The 23,856-nt window shown below is 40.7% G+C and overlaps 1 protein-coding gene and 1 long non-coding RNA gene across 9 annotated transcripts in view; one reads left to right on the forward strand and one right to left on the reverse strand.

The window, feature by feature from the left end:
- Positions 1-23,856, reverse strand: part of LOC135186224 (uncharacterized) — a 119,764-nt gene that overhangs the window by 35,359 nt on the left and 60,549 nt on the right. For 5 of the 8 annotated variants that reach the window (XR_010306780.1, XR_010306778.1, XR_010306771.1 and 2 more), the window contains exons 3-7: positions 21,713-21,819; positions 17,501-17,590; positions 11,004-11,126; positions 2,417-2,560; positions 289-383 (exon numbers count right to left, since the gene is read on the reverse strand). This is a non-coding gene — a long non-coding RNA (uncharacterized LOC135186224). Of the gene's footprint in view, positions 1-288; positions 384-2,416; positions 2,561-11,003; positions 11,127-17,500; positions 17,591-21,678; positions 21,820-23,856 lie in introns of all 8 variants that reach the window. The other 3 variants (XR_010306772.1, XR_010306776.1, XR_010306777.1) reach the window with 3 other exon arrangements.
- The window catches only part of LOC135186220 (sodium channel protein type 2 subunit alpha-like), a 56,125-nt gene that overhangs the window by 9,952 nt on the left and 22,317 nt on the right, over positions 1-23,856 (forward strand). Inside the window, exons 10-16 of the mRNA XM_064163786.1 lie at positions 1,707-1,997; positions 2,928-3,308; positions 7,116-7,248; positions 9,505-9,743; positions 12,562-12,735; positions 14,669-15,025; positions 17,410-17,862. Of these exons, the coding sequence (XP_064019856.1) occupies positions 1,707-1,997; positions 2,928-3,308; positions 7,116-7,248; positions 9,505-9,743; positions 12,562-12,735; positions 14,669-15,025; positions 17,410-17,862 (2,028 nt within the window). The remainder of the gene's footprint in view (positions 1-1,706; positions 1,998-2,927; positions 3,309-7,115; positions 7,249-9,504; positions 9,744-12,561; positions 12,736-14,668; positions 15,026-17,409; positions 17,863-23,856) is intronic.

Raw genomic sequence — 23,856 nt, forward strand, 5'->3', positions numbered from 1 at the left:
TTGTGTATTGATTTTGATATTCAGAACTCTCACACCCCACCCCCCCCCCCCCCCCAAAATGCTAATTTTTAATAATATTTAGGTTCTTACATGGTCATGGAAACATTCTATGGATAATATCTAGAGCTAGTAATAACCAGCAAAATATATAAATGCTAATTAAACTGGCAGAGAAAGATTCCTGTGGTCACATGCAACTAGATGGACACAAGGAGCTCTTTCTGCTTATGGCAGAAGGCAATGGAGAATTACAAAGATGCATTTAAACATTTACTCACAAGTTATTACCTGACTCACGAGGCCAGCCACAGTCCAGACAGTGCCCAAACACTTTCAGGGAACTCTGTCTTGCCAGTTGTTGGGACTTGATTCTTCCCAGGCTTCTGGGGAAAGGAGGCAGACAATCACTGACCTTGTTTCCTGGCTCCTCTGAATGATTTGTGTATGTCCAGAACTTCTAGTCTTAGCAGGAGAGTTTCAGATATGTGCAGGATGTCTTGCCCTGTGCAGTCTCAGCATGATGTCATGCTAGCCACACAGGCCGATTGCACGGAGGCATTTAGAGTCTGCTCCTGGAAGACTGAAGACAGTGGAGTTACCAGGTGAACAATAAGGCAGCAGGCAACGGCAGAGCACAGCAGAGCACGTTGTTTACCTGCATATCTCCTTTTATCAGCGTGGGCTGAGATTAATTTCCCTTTAGACACAATGGCCAATCAAAATGGCAGTTAGCCAAACCTTACCATATTAGACAAAGCCATGGGCTTGCTTTACCCAAATTTGGGGTAAAGCACAGGGCAGGCACAAGCTAAGTGTGTGTACCTTGTTTACCACTCTGGGCAGGCCAGAGTCCTTACACTTAGCGGCTCCAGGTTCTTTTTGTGTTCTTTTCCTATGCTTGACTCTCTTTGAGCAGAAAAACATGCCTGGGCAAGCCAGGATATGGACCTATTTTGGACCTATCCAGCCTGCCATGACACATACCTCATAAGTACTTTGGATGACTTTTTATTGCTTTTTACAAATAAAGCATTAATGGATATCTAAGGTGAGAATAAAAAGCACTCCCCAAGTCAGAATAATAGTTTCAAAATAAATGTTTCTAATCTAGGGGCAGTATCTAGTAATGTGTCATGATGATTCTTCAAATTCTCAGCTTAGAAAGCATTTCAATACTTGTGAAATACTTCTTAGGCTTTGATTACAGCTTGAAATGTTTTTATCCATACATTTCTGACTAACTTTTACTACCTACATTACCACCAGTGAAAGAAAGACTACAAGTATTACAGAATTTGTCCTAAGAGTAGCTTAAGGATGCTGTTACAAGCAATAACAGCTAAAATCAGTTTGCTAAATTAACAAAACCCAAAGTATGACTGATTAGTTCTTTTCTTTGTAATTGCATTCACTGTAATTAGTAGATTTAATAATCTAAATAAATTTTCAAGTATTTTCTACTTTGTGGTTGTACAAAATGCAGGCTGACTCCATGGTATGGACACAAAATACTCTGAACAGCCACCATCTTAACTGCCCTTGCATTTTAACTTGTATTACAGAATACTATTTGAGTTTTGCACAAATCCATCTGGCTTTTGTCACATCTAGAATTAATTTGGTGTAGACCTTAACTGCACGACTGTAACTGTCTTGAAAATACTGTGTGACTTTTAAAGCATCACATTCTATAATTGCTATGGCAGGCAATAGTAGCAGCTGCAGCCGAGATGACCGAGTACAGCGGTGAAAGTGGGATTGGTGGACCTTCAGATAGTTCTTCAGAAGCATCCAAGCTCAGCTCAAAAAGTGCCAAAGAAAGGAGAAACAGAAGGAAGAAAAGAAGGCAAAGGGACCTCTCTGAAGAGGAGGATGACATGAAGGTTGAAAAGCTTCCAAAATCTGAATCGGATAGCAGTATCAGAAGGAAAGGTTTCCGTTTGTCTTTTGATGGGAACAGACTTGGTTATGGGAAGCCTTTCACATCACCCCATCAGGTACTGTGAAGAGTGTTGTTGCTGTTGTGAGATAGCTGTATTATCCAGCAAATTTCCCTGCAACTTTGCAGAGTAATACAAGGAGAAATACTGTTGCATTGCTTAAAATATCAACTTACTGTTGGTATTATTTTCTGGAGTTTACTTAAACAAATATTTTGTCTCTCTCATCGTTTAAGATCTGGCATGGCTTAACATGCATAGCAGCATTATGTTTCACTAGATCAGTTGAAATAGAAATCCCCTTATAATTCATAGAAGTAAAATTTAAGTGTGAAGTATCCCTGTGGAACATTAGGAGTATTGATGGGGGGAGACCTCATTGCTCTTAACGACTTCCTGAAAGGAGCTTGGAACTAGGTAGGTGTTGGTTTCTTCTACCTAGTAACAAGTGATAGGATGAGAGAAAACAGCCTCACCAGGTTGGATACTAGAAGAAACTTGACTGAAAGGGTTCTCAAAGACTGGCACAGGCTGCCCAGTGAGGTGGTTGAATCTCCGTGCCTGGAGGTGTTTCAAAGAGGCAGAGATGTGGTGCCGCGGGACATGGTTTAGCACTGCACCTGGACAAGGGAGAGAATGGTTGGACTGGATGATCTTAAAGGTCTTTTCCAACCCAAACAATCTTGTGACTCTATGAAAAGAAATTTCCAGAGGTCTTGAGTTTTCTCTTTAGTGCAGACATGGAAACTACTATGACCTTAGGCAGCTTCATTTTTTTCTCTCCCATCATTTTTTTTTAGGTATACTGTAAATTTACCTGTTCACATGACTTTAATCTCAAGTCTGACATTTACCTAAGACACTGTATGAAAAATTACACCGATGGATTCCTGGAAAATAGAAGTTATTTAGTTTTTAAATACATAGTAATGCATTTCATGTATTTAAGATCTCCAACTGGTCATTTCATTTATGTTTCCGTTGCAGTCTTTACTGAGTGTTCGTGGCTCCCTGTTTTCTCCCAGGCGTAGCAGCAGAACAAGCCTTTTCAGTTTTAAAGAATATGGGAGAGACATAGGATCTGAAAATGACTTTGCTGATGATGAACACAGCACATTTGAAGACAATGGGAGCAGAAGAGGTTCTTTGTTTCTGCCACGCAGACACTGTGAACGACGCAGTAGTAATATCAGTGAGGCCAGTAGATCGTCAAGAAGGCCAACAATGTTTCCAGTGAATGGGAAGATGCACAGCACTGTGGATTGCAATGGGGTGGTTTCCTTGATGGATGGACCACCAAGTCTGTTGTCGCCTACTGGACAGCTTCTACCAGAGGTGAAAATAGATAAACCAACAACTGATGATAATGTAAGAAAGTTTAAAATTACTCCAGGTCTCATAACCTTTCATTACTGCACCAGACAATGTTTTAATGGAATGTAATGCTTGAAAATTGGTTGAGAGGTTGTGAATGCTTTTGCACATCTTGCTGTAAAGAAATAGATTGGCAGTGATTCGCTCCAAAGCGAGGGACTAAAACATGAGCATGGCAGAGAGCAAAGGAACATGTTTTATATGTGCAGGGCAAGGACTTGCACGTACCTGCATAGCAGATCAAATGATTAATGTTCCATTGCTAAATTTGATTTAGAACCCCAAATAAGTTGTTCAATGTGCATCATGATGTTGTTTAACTTTTCCTTTATTTATGGTTTTAGCCTCCCTTTAAATGTGTTTCCTAATTCTCTATCAGTAATCCACCACCCATATATTTGGTACTGTGCAGATGTAGTGTAGCTTTTAAGGTTATGTTGTTTTACTTTTCCCTTGTTGTTTTAGCCTCCCTTTTGATGTGTTCCCTAATTCTCTATCAGTAATCCACCACCCATATATTTGGTATTGTGCAAATGTAATGTAGCTTTTAAGGTTATGTTGTTTTACTTTTCCCTTGTTGTTTTAGTCTCCCTTTTGATGTGTTTCCTAATTCTCTATCAGTAATCTACCAGCCATATATTTGGTATTGTGCAAATGTAGCATAGCTTTTAAGGTTATCTTGTTTCACTTTTCCTTTACTTATGGTTTTAGCCTCCCTTTAAATGTGTTTCCTAATTCTCTATCAGTAATCTACCAGCCATATATTTGGTATTGTGCAAATGTAGCATAGCTTTTAAGGTTATGTTGTTTCACTTTTCCTTTATTTATTGTTTTAGCCTCCCTTTAAATGTGTTTGCTAATTCTCTATGAGTAATCTACCAGACATATTTGCTATGGTGCAAAGGTTATGTGGACATTTTAGAGTCTCTGGAAGCTGGGGTGTTTTTATTCCTGGTTCTCAGAGATGGTCTGAGCTTCTTACTGCCCAGGATGAAGGTATAATTTAAACCCCCTGAAATGTACATGCAGATTCATCCATTTTTCCCTCTGGTCAGTTTTGTCTATTTCATCCATCTGCTTTCAGAGCAGAGGAATCCATCACATGTTTTTCATAGAAAATGTCTTTAATTTCTTTTTATTTTAAACAAGGGTACCAACATTTAAAAGACATATTTGATGGATTCCTTACATTTTCATGCATTATTTAATGTATTGAAAACTAATCATGATCATTGAGGCATGTGTGGCTAGAATACAGCTTTCATTTTTTTAACAATATACTTGGGAAAAAAACACCCACTCCACTTTTTTAATGTCAGTTCAGTCAGAGTTTGTTTCTGCAGTTGAAATTTCTAAGTCAGAGATGACAGCTGATTTAGTTGGGGCAATGAATGAGGCAGGAATTATAAAACATGTAGTTCATTTTATTTCTGGAAAGCCCCTCCCACAACTATGTACAAATTAGTTAAATGTTGGGAAAATCTTCACAAGGATGCTTATGGGCAATTCCTTCATTCAGGAGAATCAGAAAATTGGAAAAGGTTTGGCCACAAAATGGCTTTGCCTCACTTACAAATAAAAGGCAGCCTGGAGCCCTAGGGAAAGTCTGTGCTACTCACTGCAGTGGAGTGGAAATTTCAAGGTAGTCCCTGGCTCCTTTGTGGCAGTGTTGGAACTGCTCGGCCCTAGAGAGGCTTCCAGATCTTCCCAGGGTGCTGGGAAAGAGGCAGACGATCTCTGACCTGATCCTGGTTCCACTTGGCACAGGTTTGCAGAGGTGCAGGCAGATCTCTTGCAGAGAGCACCATGTCAATGGCACTTCTTGCCACATCATAAGGCACTTAAATTACTTCTGGGAAACTTGAGGCACTTAAGTTTCTAGGTAGTTCAAGCCCAAAGCATCAGGACTAAGCTGGTTTGAAGCATGATGCAGAGCAGAACACGTTGTCCAAGAGCACTGAGGCAGAGGCAGCACAACTGCTTGCAACTTAGCTCAATTGACATTATTTGCCTGAGTGCAAAGGCTCCTTTGGCCACAGAGATTCACCAATCAGAATGGCGTTTGCAAAACGACCATATTAGGTGAGCCCAGCACTTGCTCACTCTTATTTGGGCAAGACACCAACAAGTACCTAAACACCTCTGGGTACCTGCTTATCACTTCAGGAAGGGACATAATGGCCCAAGCCTTTGTTTTCCTCCCACCCTTGCTTTCCCCATCAGCAGAAGTGTGGGGCAAGCCAGGACATCTAATAGGCCTATTAGCCTTCGAGGTCAACAGCTATTAAATGTGAAATATATCATTTAATGAATGAGTATGGAGATCAATACTGATAAAAAATGAATCTTAGAGAATATTTTTTATTGCAGAAACATTTCTAGCATAAATCACTTGCAAGTATCTTGTGAATGAATGATTTTAAAAGTGAAATAGTGGTTGAGAAAGCATGAAACTGGCAAATGGGAATATTTCTCTCCTCCTCTCTCTCTCTCTCCCTCCTCCTCTCTCTCTCTCTCTCTCCCTCCTCCTCTCTTTCTCTCTCTCTCTCTCCCTCCTCCTCTCTCTCTCTCTCTCTCTCCCTCCTCCTCTCTCTCTCTCTCTCTCCCTCCTCCTCTCTCTCTCTCTCTCTCTCCACCTCTCTCTCTCTCTCTCACTCCAACTGTCTCTCTCTCTCTCTCTCTCTCCCTCCTCCTCTCTCTCTCTCTCTCCCTCCTCCTCTCTCTCTCTCTCTCCCTCCTCCTCTCTCTCTCTCTCTCTCTCTCTCCCTCCTCCTCTCTCTCTCTCTCTTCCTCCTCCCCTCTCTCTCTCTCCCTCCTCCTCCCCTCTCTCTCCCTCCTCCTCCCCTCTCTCTCTCTTCCTCCTCCCCTCTCTCTCTCTCTTCCTCCTCCCCTCTCTCTCTCTTCCTCCTCCCCTCTCTCTCTCTCTTCCTCCTCCCCTCTCTCTCTCTCTTCCTCCTCCCCTCTCTCTCTCTCTTCCTCCTCCCCTCTCTCTCTCTCTTCCTCCTCCCCTCTCTCTCTCTCTTCCTCCTACTCTCTCTCTCTCTCTTCCTCCCCCCCTCTCTCTCTCTTCCTCCTCCCCTCTCTCTCTCTCTTCCTCCTCCCCTCTCTCTCTCTTCCTCCTCCCCTCTCTCTCTCTCTTCCTCCTCCCCTCTCTCTCTCTCTTCCTCCTCCCCTCTCTCTCTCTCTTCCTCCTCCCCTCTCTCTCTCTCTCTCTTCCTCCTCCCCTCTCTCTCTCTCTCTCTTTCTCCTCCCCTCTCTCTCTCTCTCTCTTTCTCCTCCCCTCTCTCTCTCTCTCTCTTCCTCCTCCCCTCTCTCTCTCTCTCTCTTCCTCCTCCCCTCTCTCTCTCTCTCTCTTCCTCCTCCCCTCTCTCTCTCTCTCTTCCTCCTCCCCTCTCTCTCTCTCTCTCCCTCCCTCCTCCTCTCTCTCTCCTCCTCTCATGCTGCAACAGTCTCAGATTGTTCCCTCTGCTATGGCCTTCCCCAAACTTTGTGTCTAATGTGGATTTAGTAATTAATTATACTTCAATGGCAGTATGGGAACTAAATACCAAGTTCTCTTTTAGTGTTTTATAAGTATTAGACATTTTCAGAAGTATAACATTAAAATAGCTTTTGACAAAAGAACAACTGAACTTATAAGAATTATTCCCACTACACATATGTAACAGCACTTAAAGCTCTACTGTTATGACTTCATTGAAAGCAGCAAGTCTTTCTAATATCTATTTTGCAGTATTTCTAAAATAAAATTTAGCATATGTTCATTTTGAATTTGCTTTCCTTTTTTTCCCCCCTTGCTAGAGCACTGCTACAGAAATAGAAACAAAAAGGAGGCGTACAAGTTCCTATCAAATACCAGTGGAGCTGCTGGAGGATCCCAGCTTAAGGGAAAGAGCTATGAGTATAGCTGGCATTATCACAAATACAATGGAAGGTGTGTTATAATGGCAGATATGTGAATCTCCTTGACATTGTCTGAGACTTGCTTGAAGGTGTTAAGTCACAGTGAAATTATAGATGATAAAAAGTATGTAGCCATGCATAAACTAAACAATAGGAAAAAGGGTGCACGTAGTGAAAAAAGAAGTGAAGGAATCTGTGTGATGGTTTGGGTGTTACCTGGCCCCCCACTCTTGTGAAATCACCCAGACTAGACTCAGGCTAGCTGGATATTAAAGAATGGAGCTTTATATTTACAGCTTAGCACAATATACAAGCAGGTATTTACAATATATACAGCTAGAGACAGAAATATACAAGTTAAAAAGGTAACACAGAAACACAACAGCCCTCCCAGAAACCTGAGTCACTAGAAGGGGCTCCCAACCACCCTTCCATCTCCTTTCCACTCCTCTAACTTATCCCAGACTTTGCTTTAAGTTCAAGGAGAGTTTGGAGAATCAGCCACGGGGGTTAGAAAGCAGATGGATTAGTCACACAGACAGCAGGTTAGAGAGAGAGAGAAGAGAGGCAGCCAAAGCCAGAGACCAACTCTGTTATCTATGTTTGTGTTCTTAGAATCATAGAATCAGACAGGGTTGGAAGGGACCACAAGGATCATCTAGTTCCAACCTCCCTGCTATGGTCAGGGACACCCTACCCTAGAGCAGGCTGACCACAGCCTCATCCAGCCTGGCCTTAAACACCTCCAGGGATGAGGCCCCAGCTGCCTCCCTGAGCAACCCATTCCAGGCTCTCGCCACTCTCATGCTGAACAACTTCCTCCTCACATCCAGTCTGAACCTGCTCACCTCCAGCTTCGCTCCATTCCCCCTGGTCCTGTCACTACCTTGTTTTTATCCATCTCAGCAAGCCTATGAGTGCAGCAGACATCACCATTGTTTCCTTTTCACAGCCTGTCATCTAATTCTTCTCAACAAAACATCCCAGCTAGGCTCAAACTAGCACAATCTAACAAATGCACTAGATGAAAGAAGATTCTAATTGAAATAAATAATGTGTATGTGTTTTTTAGTGGTTACTATTTTACTAGTTTATCAATTGAGATATTGGAAGAAATGCCTTGTGATAAATTTCACTGTAAAACTATTACAGATGCTTAAAGGGTAATCAGGAAGGAATTTGTAGTGGAATTATTTGAAATAGTGAAATTATTACTAGTGAAATTCTCAAAGATGCTTGAATAGTTTTCAGAAATTTATTAATGGTGAAATTAATGTTTTTTCTTCTGAAAAAAAAAAGCAGTTTAACCTTTGAGAGGACTGTGAAGTGGGAAATCATACTGAGAAAACTATCCCTAAACATATGCACAAATAATTGTGGGTTTTTTTTTCTTAAACAAAATTGTGTGGTATAAGAAAAAGATAAACAGATTGTTCAGTTATTAGTGTAAACTTCTTCAGGTTCTTCCATGCTTCTAAAAGTTTTTCAATCAATAACAGTGATAAGTTCCAAGAAATCTGAGGAGGTGTGCACTTGCAGCCTGGAGGGCCAACCAGAGCCTGGGCTGCATCAGGAGAAGTGTGGCCAGCAGGGCGAGGGAGGTGATTCTGCCCTTCTACTCCGCTCTGGTGGGACCCCACCTGGAGTACTGCAGCCAGTTCTGGAGCCCCCATTACAAGAAGGATGTGGACATGATGGAGCATGTCCAGAGAAGAGCCATGAGGATAATCAGAGGGTTGAAGCACCTCTCTTGCGAGGCCAGACTGAAAGAGTTGGGGCTATTCAGTCTGGAGAAGAGGAGGCTCTGAGGTGACCACCTTGTGGCCTTTCAGTACCTGAAGGGGGCCTACAAAATAGCTGGGGAGGGACTTTTTAGGCTCTCACGGAGAGACAGGACTCTAGGGGGAATGGAGCAAAGCTGGAGGTGAGCAGGTTCAGAGTGGAGGTGAGGAGGAAGTTGTTGAGCATGAGAGTGGTGACTGGAATGGGTTGCCCAGGGAGGTGGTTGAGGCCCCATGGCTGGATGAGGCTGTGGGCAGCCTGCTCTAGGGTAGGGTGTCCCTGCCCATGGCAGGGGGGTTGGAACTACATGATCCTTGTGGTCCCTTCCAACCCTGACTGACTCTGTGTTTCCTCCCAAACATCATTAATGGTTTCAGTGAGAAATGGTTAAAACCTGAAAAAGTGCATTAAAAAAAATATCTTTACGTTCTCCAAAATCTATTCACTATTCTGTGGTTTGTTTGTTTCTTTTTGCTTTTGTTTTTGTGTTCTTTTTTGTTCCCAGAACTTGAAGAATCCAGGCAAAAATGTCCACCTTGCTGGTATAAGTTTGCCCACACTTTTTTAATTTGGGATTGTTGGGAGCCCTGGTTAAAAGTAAAGGCTGTGGTTGAATTGATTGTAATGGATCCCTTTGTTGATCTGGCTGTCACTGTCTGCATAATTTTAAATACCTTGTTTATGGCCATGGAACATTATCCAATGACTGACAATTTCAGTAATGTACTCAAAATAGGAAATCAGGTAAGTCTATCAAACTTTATAACTTGATGCAGTTAGAACCTGATTTCTCTATGAAATAGATGTATTGTTTCTATTATCAACCCATAAAATAAAGGTTAAAGCTATTAATTGTAGTAAAAAGTCTAAAAATACTCTTTTGAGGTAGGTGGTACATAAGAGTTTGATGTCTGTATTAATACAAATTGATTTTTCAGCAACCAGAGTTTGAATTACATGAATTGAAAAGAGATCTGATTTGATTTTGTGTAGTATCACCCAAAAAACAAAAAGTAGGAGCTGTTTGGTTATTAAAATATATTAAATACTAGTACCTGTTGGGCAAGTATTCACCTTGAAATTAATAGCTGTTAATCTGTTCATGTTGAAATTGTAGTCTGGTTATTAAAATACATGAAATTCTGGTACATGTTGGGCATGAACTCACCTTGAAATTCAGAGCTGTTAATCTGTTAACATTGAAAGTGTAGGCTGGTTATTAAAATACATGACATTCTACTACATGTTGGGCAAGAACTCACCCTGAAATTCAGAGCTGTTAATCTGTTAACATTGAAAGTGTAGGCTGGTTATAAAAACAGATTAAATTCTAGTACTTGTTGGGCAAGTATTCACCTTGAAATGCAGAGCTGTTAATCTGTTAACATTGAAAGTGTAGGCTGCTTATTAAAATACATGACATTCTAGTACCTGTTGGGCGAGTAGTCACCCTGAAATTCAGGGCTGTTAATCTGTTAACATTGAAAGTGTAGGCTGCTTATTAAAATACATGACATTCTAGTACCTGTTGGGCAAGTAGTCACCCTGAAATTCAGGGCTGTTAGTCTGTTAACATTGAAAGTGTAGGCTGGTTATTAAAATACATGATTTTCTAGTACAGGTTGGGCAAGAACTCACCCTGAAATTCAGAGCTGTTAACACTGAAAGTGTAGGCTGGTTATTAAAATATATGACATTCTATTACATGTTGGGCAAGTAGTCACCTTGAAATGCAGAGCTGTTAATCTGTTAACATTGAAAGTGTAGGCTGGTTATTAAAATACATGATATTCTAGTACATGTTGGGCAAGTATTCACCTTGAAATTAATAGCTGTTAATCTGTTCATGTTGAAATTGTAGTCTGGTTATTAAAATACATGAAATTCTGGTACATGTTGGGCAAGAACTCACCCTGAAATTCAGAGCTGTTAATCTGTTAACATTGAAATTGTAGGCTGGTATTTTTAGTCCATATAGGCATAACTCAATGTTTTCACCATTACCTGAAGTCAGAGATGATTTTTTGTGGAAGATGATCATATCATGTTGGTTTTTAGCAACAGATTTTTGGTCCATACAGGCATAGCTCAATGTTTTCACCATTACCTGAAGTCAGAGATGATTTTCTGTTGAAGATAATCATATCATGTTGGTTTTTAGCCATAAATTTAACAATAAATAAGGATCAGTAACTATTGCAGGGGGTTGTCCTATGATCATGCTTGCATGTTTTACCCAAGAAACACAACCATTTTTTTCCCCTTTCATATATAGGGAAAATCTTACTCTAATTTTGAGCTGTGCAAGGGTTCCTTCACGCTGAGAAGTGTTTATTCCCAGTCAACTGGCATGGCTCTATAATACAGATGTCGTTGTGGCAGTTTATTTCTTGCTTTTTGAATTGCACAGCACTGTTTTAAAGACTGATTTTTTTTAAACACTTTTTTCATATCTCTAGTAAAAGATGGTAATTTATGCACTTCTCTAAATACTGGTGCAATGACAGGGGATTTCCTTCAGAGTCATCATTTCTGTTGTTCAGAAGGCTTCAGAGGCAGGAAGGAGTTTTATTTCAAACATGACCTACGACATAATTTGCCTTTATTTTTTGGCAGTGAGAGAAAATATGCTTACTGTACCTGAGATCTCATTGTGATGGTTTGGGTGTTAACCACCCCCCCCTACACTTTGGAAATCACCCAGACTAGTCTCAGCAGCTCTGGAAACTGAATGAAGCTTTGTATTTACAGCTTAGCACAATATACAAGCAGATATTTACAATATATACAGAAATATACAAGTTAAAAGGTAATACAGAAACACAACAACCCTCCCAGAAACCAGAGTCCCCAGGAGGAGCTCTCAACCACCCTTTCACTTTCCTCCCACCCTCTGTCTTACCCAAGATCTTGCCTTATGCCCAAGGTAGATTGGAGGGTCAGCCAGGGGGTTTAGGAAGCAGATGGATTACTCACCAAGATGGCAGGTTAGGTTAGGTTAGAGAGATGAAGCCCAAAGCCCAGAGAGCAACTGTATTATCTATATTTACATTCTTGTTCTTATACCTCTCAGCAAGCCTATGAGTGAAGTAGACATCACCATTGTTTTCCTTTCACAGCCTGTAATCTAGTTCTTCTAGCTAGCTTCAAACTAGCACACTCACAAAGACTTCATTTTATAGCACATCAATCACCCATTTATGACCAGTTTGTATTTGTCCACACACCTCTGTTAAAACAGCTACTGTTGTGGTGAGAGCAACTGATTGCTGCCTTGCTGAAAAAAGTTACTTGAATTAGATGAATGGCAGATATGAGCAGCAAACAGGAGGCCTGGTAGGAAGACTTTATTCTTCAGTGAATGTGTCTGGTGTTTAACTACAGATAAGAGAGTTAGGCTACATATCATTTTTATGTAGCCACTTCACTTTCTCTGTGAGGTTTGGGCTAGTCATAATTCTCCCTACTGACCTCCTGTAAGAGAGTTGTTGCTTATTCTTTTACTGCTGGTTCAACTTACTCATCCTCAACTATATAGTCACCATAAATATTCTTCCTTCAGGTTTTTACTGGAATTTTTGCAGCAGAAATGGTTCTGAAGATAATTGCCATGCATCCTTTTTATTATTTCCAAGTTGGATGGAATATCTTCGATAGTTTTATAGTTACCCTTAGTTTGGTGGAACTTTTCCTGTCCAATGTGGATGGATTATCCGTTCTCCGATCATTCAGACTGGTAAATAAGTGATAATAATGTATCTGCATTAACTTGGTAAATAAGTGATAATAATGTATCTGCATCAGATTGGTAAATAAGTGATAATAATGTATCTGCATCAGATTGGTAAATAAGTGATAATAATGTATCTGCATCAGATTGGTAAATAAATGATAATAATGTATCTGCATTAACTTGGTAAATAAGTGATAATAATGTATCTGCATTAACTTGGTAAATAAGTGATGATAATGTATCTGCATTAACTAATGCATTATATTTGTATCTTAACTGTCCTCATGTAAATAAGACACTTTTTAGTAATACTATGTGATGCTTATCATAGAATGGTTTAGGTTGGAAGGGACCTCAAGGATCATCCAGTTCCAACACCCTGCCACAGGCAAGGACATCTCTCACTAGAACAGGCCTCATTCAACCTGGCCTTGAACACCTCCAGGGAGGGAGCAGCCCCAACCTCCCTGAGCAACCTGTTCCAGTGTTTCACCGCCCTCACTGTAACCCTGCACTCATATGAAATCACCCAGGCTAGACTTAGCCGAGCTGGGAATTAAGAATGAAGCTCTCTTTACAGCTTAGCACAATATACAAGCAGATACACACAAATATATACAGTTACATACAAATTAAAAGTAACACAGAAACACAATACCCCTCCCAGAAACAGAGTCCTTAGAGGGCTCCCAACCCCCCTTCCCCCTCCCTCTTTCCCTGCCTTCAGAAATAACCAGATCAACCCACGTGTATCTCATGTGATAAATCTGGAGATCTGAGGTGAGATGTAAAAAGATGACAAAGAGGTTAGAGGAAGAAAAAAGAAAGGGCTTAGGTGGATTGGTGAATTCAAGGCAGAGTCAGCCACAGAGACCAGACCGCTAGAAAGAAGGCACAGCCAGAAGTGAGAGCTAAGAAATGTATGAGGAGTGCCTGTCTTATCTATATTTTGACTTGTTGCATTTTTCATCAGAAAATTGAGAGACATAGATTACTGTTGGGCTTTTACTTTCTTCTCACAGCTAAGGATACAATTTCTCTCAGTGAAAAATTAGCCTCAAACCTGCACACTCTTGGGGGAAAAATATTATTAGAAAAATGTTTCTATTTAAAAAATAGAAATTAATTCTGAGACATTCTTTCTCTGTGGTCTCTTTCCATTTTGCACTTAATTTTTGCTTATATCTGAAAATAAAAAGTATGTAATACCATGGGGTTGTGCAGCCTGGAGAAGAGGAGGCTCAGAGGTGACCTCATTGCTGTCTACAACTACCTGAAGGGAGGCTGTAGCCAGGTGGGGGTTGGTCTCTTCTGCCAGGCAACCAGCAACAGAAGAAGGGGACACAGTCTCAAGTTATGCTGGGGGATGTCTAGGCTGGATGTTAGGAGGAAGTTCTTCACAGAGAGAGTGAATTGGCATTGGAATGAGCTGCCCAGGGAGGTGGTTGGAGGTGTTCTAGAAAAGGCTGGATGAGGCACTTGATGACATGGTCTAGTTGACTGGGCAGGGCTGGGTGATAGTTTGGACTGGATGATCTTGGAGGTGTCTTCCAACCTGGTTGATTCTATTATTCTATTCTGGGTTATGGCATAAGAAAAAGTATGAATTATACTTTCTCCCTTCTAAAGTTGAAATGTTTGTCTTACAGTGTTTGGCTTTTATTTCCAGACTGTGGGATTCTCGTTTTGTTTGTTGGAGCCAATATTCTTTTGGAAGAGCCTTTTCTTTGAGGATTTCAGAGTTCATTATTTTCCTTCAGTGGAAGCCTGTTGATTGAATCTTGTGGGTTTTTTTGTTGTTTGTTTTATTTTTAATTCACTTCCACACATAATGTTTGAGATGTTCAGAATTCACTATCCAAACAATTCTGTTGTGTATTTCTACAGTGTATTTTGTAACTACTGCAAATAATATCTCTGTGTTTTTCTTTTTCAGTTGCGAGTTTTCAAGCTGGCAAAATCTTGGCCGACATTAAATATGCTGATAAAAATCATTGGCAACTCAGTGGGAGCTCTGGGGAATCTGACCCTGGTGCTGGCCATCATCGTGTTCATTTTTGCTGTGGTTGGGATGCAGCTGTTTGGGAAAAGCTACAAGGATTGTGTCTGCAGGATCTCTGCAAACTGCAAACTTCCACGCTGGCACATGCATGACTTTTTCCACTCTTTCTTGATTGTGTTTCGAGTGCTGTGTGGAGAATGGATAGAGACAATGTGGGACTGCATGGAGGTTGCTGGCCAACCCATGTGCCTTACTGTCTTCATGATGGTCATGGTGATAGGAAACTTAGTGGTAGGTAGTCAAAAATAAGTTGAGAGTTCTTATAGAGAAAGAATGACTCCAGAACAGATTTTAAGTTTTATTAAATGTGATGTTTATTACTTGGCATTGATTAGGAGTGTAAGTTGTGAAATGGAGATTTCCTTGTCTTAGCTTTGTGGTCTTATACCCTATCCCCTGCTTAGTGGATGGCCACCTTCAGGGGTCTGGAGTGCAGTTCAGAGCATGCTGGTGTGTGATGGTTTGGGTGTTACCCACCCCCCACACTTGTGAAAATCACCCAGACCAGATTCAGTGGCTCTGGAAAATTGAATGAAGTTTTATACTTACAGCTTAGCACAATATACAAGCAGATGTTTACATTCTATACAGAGATAGACAAGTTAAAAAGTAACACAGAAACACAACAGCCCTCCCAGAAACCTGAGTCCCCAGGAGGGGCTCCCAACCACCCTTCCACCTTCTCCCACCCCCTCTACCTTATCCCAGATTTTGCCTTACGTTTAAGGTAGTTTGGAGGGTTGACCAGTGGGGTTAGGAAGCAGATGGATTAGTCAGGCAAGTTGAGAGAGAAGTGCAGCCCAAAAAGCCCAGAAAGAGACTCTCTTATCTTTGTTTGTGTTCTAACCTCAGCAAGCCTATGAGTGCAGTAGACATCACCATTGTTTACAGCCTGTAATCTAATTCTCACCAAAATATCCCAGCTAGGCTCAAACTAGCACATGGTGAGAGAGAGGCAAGAGTTGTCTGTTCAGGTTTTTTTGTGGGCCATTCCTATTCTCTCCCTCTACTCAGTCAAGCTGAGTGTTTGCAAAAGAGGATGTAGCAGGGTGTTTTTCCCCTAAGTGACTGAGGCATCCCTTCCAGTCACACATAGTCAGGTGGCTTTGTTTGCTGTTAGTTTTCTTTTTACTTTGTCTTCCTATTTATTTTTTCTGCTTTCTAAAACACTGCTTTAACTCTGTGAACTTGAAGCCATTTTGAGCCTTGTTTGCTGCACGATCAACTTTTTACACAAACAGGGTAAGAAAACTGGAATTAGAAGGCAGCAGAAAGAAAACCCTAATGGTTCAAATACTTCATGTTTCCTTTCACCTCTTCACCCGTTTCTGTTTCTTAAGTCCATATTACAGGTACTTTTAAAGTGGTCTTTATTATATTCTTCTACTCTTTCAGAGGAAAGCATCTGATCTGCACCAGTTTGTCCATTATGGTGTACTGATTTGTCTTTTTTGATATGGTTGTTTTGCTGGGGGGGGTGGGGTGGGTATTTGTTTTGGTTTTTATTAACTAGCCAGTAAATGAAGCCCTCTTTGCTCCATTTTTTTCTATGCTTTTCTCATTGCCAACCCAGTCTTCCTCTATTCCAAGTCTTTTCTTTGAGCACCTCTTAGCAGCAAAAGAGATTTTAAATTTGCTGTCATGGAGGATTTTGCTAGTAATAAGACAGCTATCTTTAAACCAGTCATGAGTTATTACTAGTAGCACAGAATCATAGAATCAACCAGGTTGGAAGAGACCTTCAAGATCATCCAGTCCAACCTGTCCCCCAGCCCTAGCCAGTCAAGTAGACCATGGCACTAAGTGCCTCATTCAGTCTTTTCTTGAATACCTCCACGGATGGCGACTCCACCACTTCCCTTGGCAGCCCATTCCAATGTCAGTCACCCTCTCTGGGAAGAACTTCCTCCTATTATCCAGCCTAGACCTCCCCCTCCCCCTGGCACAACTTGAGACTGTGTCCCCTTGTTCTGCTGCTGGTTGTCTGGCAGAAGAGACCAACTCCCACCTGGCTACAGCCTCCCTTCAGGTAGTTGTAGACAGCAATGAGGTCACCTCTGAGCCTCCTCTTCTCCAGGCTGCACACCTCCAGCTCCCTCAGCCTCTACTCACAGGGCTATGTTCCAGGCCTCTCTCCAGCTTCATTACCCTTCTCTGGACATGTTCCAGTATCTCAACATCTCTCTTGAATTGAAGGGCCCAGAACTGGACGTAGCACTCAAGGTGTGGCCTGACCAGTGTTGAGTACAGGGGCAGAATAACCTCCCTGTGCTATTGGCCACACTGTTCCTGATCCAGGCCAGGATGCCATTGGCTCGCTTGGCCACCTGGGCACACTGCTGGCTCATATTAGCTCTATCTTAGCTGAACCCTGAACAGTATCAACTTTTACAAACATGAGCAGAACAATGATTTGCATCTTCATAGTCATGTAGCAATGCTGCTACATTGGGATATAGGGCAGGTGTTGTGCTTAAGCTGCCTTTACTGTGCAATTTTGAGCATCATGTGCAGCAAAGGAAAACACAAAGCCTGTGTACAGAACGTGTGATAGAAGAAAAATGCGATTGAAAAGTTGAGAAAATTCAGCTGCTAACTTTTTGTTCCTTTTTTAGGTGTTGAATCTTTTTTTGGCCTTGCTGCTGAGTTCATTCAGTTCAGACAGCCTTTCTCGTACAGAGGATGATAATGAAATGAACAACTTACAGATTGCTCTCGCAAGAATTCAGAAGGGAATAGATAATTTGAAGAAAAAAGCAGGTGAATGTATCCAAAGGTCTTGTTGGGGGAAGCAAGCTGTTGTAAATCAAAGAACAGCAACAGATCAGTTGAATGATGAGAAAGACCATTGCATTTCCAACCATGCCATCACTGAAATAAGGATAGATACCAATCATCACAAAAATGAGAATGGAATGGCTACTGTGATAGGTGGCAGTGATTACACATCCTTCATAAACAACCCAAGTCTTACTGTCACAGTCCCAATAGCTGTTGGAGAATCTGATTTTGAGCATCTAAATACAGAAGAGTTTAGCAGTGACTCAGATTTGGAGGAAAGCAAAGAGGTAACATGGAAATATTTTATATTTTGTATGAATTGTGTTCTTTTGTAGTGTGGCTCTTCCTGCTTGGAAAGAGAAAGTGATTGTGATTTGAGCTTGTTGGACTGTATGGGAAATGAATACACTGAAGTGGGAAAGTGGAGCTAAAGACAGTAGGAAGTCTAGGCGGTGATGTATAAGCATATCATAGACTCAATCAGGTTGGAAGAGACCTCCAAGATCATCCAGGCCAACCTAGCACCCAGCCCTGTCCAGTAACTAGACCATGGCACTAAATGCCTCATCCAGGCTTTGCTTGAACACCTCCAGGGAACTGTGACTCCACTGTCTCCCTGAGCAGTCCATTCCAATGCCAGTCACTCTCTCTGGAAACAACTTCCTCCTAACATCCAGCCTAGACCTGCCCTGGCACAACTTAAGACTGTGTCCCCTTGTTCTGTTGCTGGTTGCCTGGCAGAAGAGACCAACCCCCACCTGGCTACAGCCTCCCTTCAGGTAGCTGTAGACAGCAATGAGGTCATCTCTGAGCCTCCTCTTTTCCAGGCTGCACACCCCTAGCTCCCCCAGCCTCTCCTCACAGGACCTATTTATAAAATGAACCTATTTATAGGTTCATAGGTTATTTATAGGGCCTATTTATAAAAGGGTTTTGAAAACCAAAGCTTTCCAAATTTCTAGTTGAATAGACAAGCCAGGTATCTATGTATAAAATAAACAGAGAAAGAATATTTTTTATGTATATAGTCATAATATTTCCATGAATTAAGCATGAAAGTCAACTATTTAAAAATATGAGAGGATATATTAATTACTACCATTTGCACTGAATTCTACAGAAATCAGCCTTAGTTGTACTGGATAATCTAAATGAGCTGCTAACTCAGGCTAATTAGATCAATCACAATGCTTTTCAAGTTCAAGAATTGAAAGCCAAGGGAACAATTCAGTTCTAGACAGTGAATATGTCATAGAGTCATAGAATCAATCAGGTTGGAAGCGACCTACAACGTCATCCAGTTCAGCCTATCCCCCAGCCCTGTCCAATCAACTAGACCATGGCACTAAGTGCCTCAGCCAGACTTTTCTTGAACATCTCCAGGGATGGTGACTCCACCACCTCCCTGGGCAGCCCATTCCAATGCCAATCACTCTCTCTGGGAAGAACTTCCTCCTAACATCCAGCCTATACTTCCCACTGCACAACTTGAGACTGTGTCCCCTTGTTCTGTTGCTGGTTGCCTGGCAGAAGATCCCAACCCCCACCTGGCTACAGCCTCCCTTGTCAAGTAAACATGATGAAAAAGAATTGAATTACTAATTAAATGAAATTACTGCTTCTTTGTGGAAGATTTGAACCAATCACTGTAAAGACAAAGGTCTGTCCTTAAAATGGGACAGCTTTAGGAAAGTAGTCACTTAGCAGCAGCTGCAGAATGAGAGGGGAAGTGAAATAATGGATTTCAGCATGATCCTGAGAGAGGTTGCTATGCTGTGTCTTGAGTACAGCTTGAGTCTGGTATCAACTCCCCTGGCACCTGAAGACATAAGGACATTAATGAATTATCACTGGTTGTGCAGACATCTGTACTCCAGTCTGGATTGCTTAGTCTGCATTGTATTGTTCTCATTTGGGGTTTGGTTGTGCTGTTAGGCTTCTTTATTATTGGAATGGTTGTGAGTAGGTTTTTGGTTGTTTTGTTTCAAACTGGCAGTGCATCTGCTCATATTCTTTCCAAATTTTAGAAAGTAAGTTTGTTCTAGCAAGGTTTATTTGAATTAGATTTGGTTAGATGTAACGAGGTGACTCTTCAGGTGTTGTGCTTAATTGTAGAGTGCAGTGTTCAGTGCTGTAAGATTCATTTGTTATTTCAGCAGCTGATTTTTCCAGCACTCAATTTGTCCCATCTCCTTTTTGTAGCTTCTGTTAGATTACTGAGAGGCCTCTTAAAATCGAAGCAAATAATATTCATAGGTTGTTTTGAAGTATTAACTTGACTTTGTAAAGAACATGTGTCAGCTGGAGAGCTGCTACATACTATTAATCTGAATAAACGATACTGACCTTTGCTTTTTGGAAGGAATATCTAATTGAATCCAAGTAATTTTGTTCTTGCTCTGATAACTATGTTAAATCTAACTCTTATCTGGAAATGACCCAGAACTTGAAGATCTTAGAATCAGGCAGAGTTGGAAGGGATCACAAGGATCATCTAGTTCCAACCACCTTCTGCCATGGGCAGGTACCCCCCACCCTGGATCAGACTGGCCACAGCCTCAGCCAGCCTGGCCTTAAACTCCTCCAGCCATGGGGCCTCAACCACCTCCCTGGGCAACCCATTCCAGGCTCTCATCACTCTCATGCTGAACAACTTCCTCTTCATGTCCAGTCTGAATCTCCCCATCTCCAGCTTTGCTCCATCCCCCCTAATCTTGTCACTCCCTGAGAGCCTAAAAAGTCCCTCCCCAGCTTTTTTGGAGGCCCCCTTCAGATCCTGGAAGGCCACAAGAAGGTCACCTGGGAGCCTCCTCCTCTGCAGACTGAACAGCCCCAACTCCTTCAGTCTGTCCTCATAGCAGAGGTGCTGCAGCCCTCTGAGCATCCTCAGGGCCCTTCTCTGGACACACTCCAGCATGTTCACATCCTTCTTGTAATGGGGGCTCCAGAACTGGCTGCAGTACTCCAGGTGGAGTCTCCCCAGAACAGAGTAGAGGGGGAGAATCACCTCCCTCGACCTCATTCTTCACTAATTTATATTTAAAACTTGGATAACAAAATCCATGCCCTCTGACCTTTTGATATTCAAGATTGAACATAAGAATTTGCTGTTTACAGGATTATGCTACCTAGTATGAATTTTAAACCACTCAGATCTGGAAAAGCAGCTAAGGATTGGCATAGTTGAAAGGCAACTGTAGGAAATACTTAAATTAACAACAAAAAAACCCCATTTAAGGTAGAACAGTTCATAGGCAGTAAGGAAATATGTCATTCTGTAGATTCTTTCAGGCTTTCCCTTGAAATGGAAGCAGTTTATATTGGAGTTACTAGATAGCTGCAATGTTTAATTAGCCTTTCAGAAGTCATCATTGAGAAGCAAGATTAGATTTATTTTTTTAATGGTAATTTTTGTTGTTGTTGGGTTTTTTATTTAGAATCCATGCAGTTATAAAGTTTAATGGTGGTGACAAAAATTGGTGTTCCAGAAGTTCTTGTGTTTGGCCTGGCACAACTGATTTGTTTTTGATTTTGCCTGTGGCATATTTCTGAAAGCATATTCTAAGTGCATATATATTTAGCATTTAGTGAAGACCAGGGATAATCTTAAAAAGAAAATTAGAAGAGGAGTGTGTTTGTGTTATTTTAATGGCCTAACTAATGTCATGGAGAGGATGCTTGAAGCTGTAATGAATGGGCTGCCCAGGGAGGTGATGGAGTCACCGTTCCTGGACGTGTTCAGGAAAAGACTGGATGTGGCACTTAGTGCCATGGTCTAGATGAATGGATAGGGCTGGGTGCTAGGTTGGACTGCCTGATCTTGGAGGTCTCTTCCAACCTGGTTATTTCTATGATTCTAGTGTGGGTGTAGCTTTGTTTTTTTTCATGTGTGGTTTGATTGAGGTCGTGAGGGTGGAAGACCTTTCTGGGCTGGGTTGGTTGGTTTGGGGTTTCCTGCTGACTTTACTTCTTTCAGTATGTCTTTGGATGTATTTAAAGCTCTAACCAAAGCTGCAAGTTTTGCAAATGTGTGGCCTATGTAGAAAACACATTTTAAAGTAAGTAGGAATACATACTTCTGCTGTTTCCAGAACTCAACCAACCTAAAGGGTAGCGTATGTTAACTTCATTGCGTACCGTTCTTACTTCTCACAGGAGTAAAATCAACCTGGATCAGTCAAGAATGCAGATCTGGTGCTTTTTAACCAGGCAGAGCAACGTGTCACCAGGTTTACACAGGTTACCTAAAAAAAAAATCATACATATCTGATCACTTTGAGATTGGTTGGCCTGCATGCAACTCAGCTGCAATGTATTTTTTCCCCATCTGTTGCAATGTAGTGGAAACATGCACAGCCGCTCTGTAAGCTGAGTCCCATGACTCACATCACAGCATGATTGAGGGCAACTCCAACATGTTTCTCTCTCCTTGTTACATCTTTTGTATTTTCTGCACTACTTCTGTGGCATAACCTGCATGCTTTGTAGGTTGGTTGTTGGTTTTTTTTTGTTGTTAACTGAATTATTGGGCATCAAGACTGTTCAAGTTTAGAAGGGGCTACAGCCTTATGACTGTATGAAAGTGGAAAGGTAATCTTCACTTGACTTTTTCTGTTCATCTGTTGAACCATTTTGTTAGCTTTCGTGTAATTATGAACATTTTCTGATCATGTTCATTTGACCAATGCCTTGGAATATTATATAGATACATTCCAATCTATAATGTTAATTTGACCAGTGCCTTGGAATATTATATAGATATATTCCAATCTATAATGTTCATTTGACCAATGCCTTGCAATATTATATAGATACATTCCAATCTATAATCATTTGACCAATGCCTTGCAATATTATATAGATATATTCCAATCTATTAGGTTCATTTGACCAATGCCTTGCAATATTATATAGATACATTCCAATCTATAATGTTCATTTGACCAATGCCTTGGAATATTATATAGATATATTCCAATCCATAATGTTCATTTGACCAATGCCTTGGAATATTATATAGATACATTCCAATCTATAATGTTCATTTGACCAATGTCTTGAAATATTACATAGATATATTCCAATCCATAATGTTCATTTGACCAATGCCTTGGAATATTATATATATTCCAATCTGTTAGGTTCATTGGACCAATGCCTTGGGATATTTTATTTATATATATATATAAACACATATATGTATATTCCAATCTATAATGTTAATTTGACCAATGCCTTGGAATATTTTATATATATATATTCCAATCTATAATATATATATTGCATATCTAACAATTACTTGTATTACTACAACATTTATGTATTTGATACCAATTGTTTCATGTTTGTTCAGTGTTTTTGTAATTTACATTCCAGTTTTCCATGCAGAGGAGATAAAATACAGGATGAAGTACACACTCCTGGGAACAAAGAGACTTATGTCTTTTTATACATATGCCTAGGATTTTGAATATGGATGTACTAACTTATTTATATTCCACTCATGAAATTTGTGTAAGATTGGAAGTTAGGAAATAAGTTTTGTCAGTTTTGCTCTTTTTTTTTCTTTGTGCACTTAACCTGGTTGCTTTGTTTTTAGAAAGGCAGACATAACATTATTGCAAGCAGAAATTCTTTGTAGGATTCTGTGTAGGTGTCTAAATCTGGATAGTTTAAAATTATATAAAGTGAATATTTAGCTCTCTCTATATAAATAAATATATATATAAATATAAATATATATAATATAAATAGGAAGTTCAAGAAAGAAATACAACAGTTATAAAAATCCAGGTTAAGACTAAAATTACAGCTGTTAAAAGAAAAGACAAAATAAGAACCTCTCAACTCAGGAACTCCAGAAATATGAAAGGAGTGTTAATTGTACCAAGCTATGTGTTATTCCTGATGATCTCTTCTTACTCATAGAATACTTTGGGTTGTAAGGGACATTTAAAGGTCATCTTGTCTAATCTCCCTGCAGTGCACAGGAGACTAAGTCAGGTTGTTTGAAGCCCTGTCTGACTTGACCTTGAATGTTTCCAGGGAGGGGCCATCCACCACCTCCCTGGGCAACCTGCTCCAGTGTTTCACCACCCTCACTGTAAACAAATTTCTTCTTATTTCTACTCTAAGTCATAGAATCAAAGAATCATAGAATGCAGTGCTTGGAAGTGACCTTTAGAAATTGTCTAGTTCAAATACCCTGCAGTAATCAAGGACATCTCCATCTAGATCAGGTTGCTTTACCCTTTTCTACTTTAAAACCATTACCCCTTGTC

Source organism: Pogoniulus pusillus, chromosome 2, assembly GCF_015220805.1.
Source record: "Pogoniulus pusillus isolate bPogPus1 chromosome 2, bPogPus1.pri, whole genome shotgun sequence".
Classification (NCBI taxonomy): Eukaryota; Metazoa; Chordata; class Aves; order Piciformes; family Lybiidae; genus Pogoniulus; species Pogoniulus pusillus.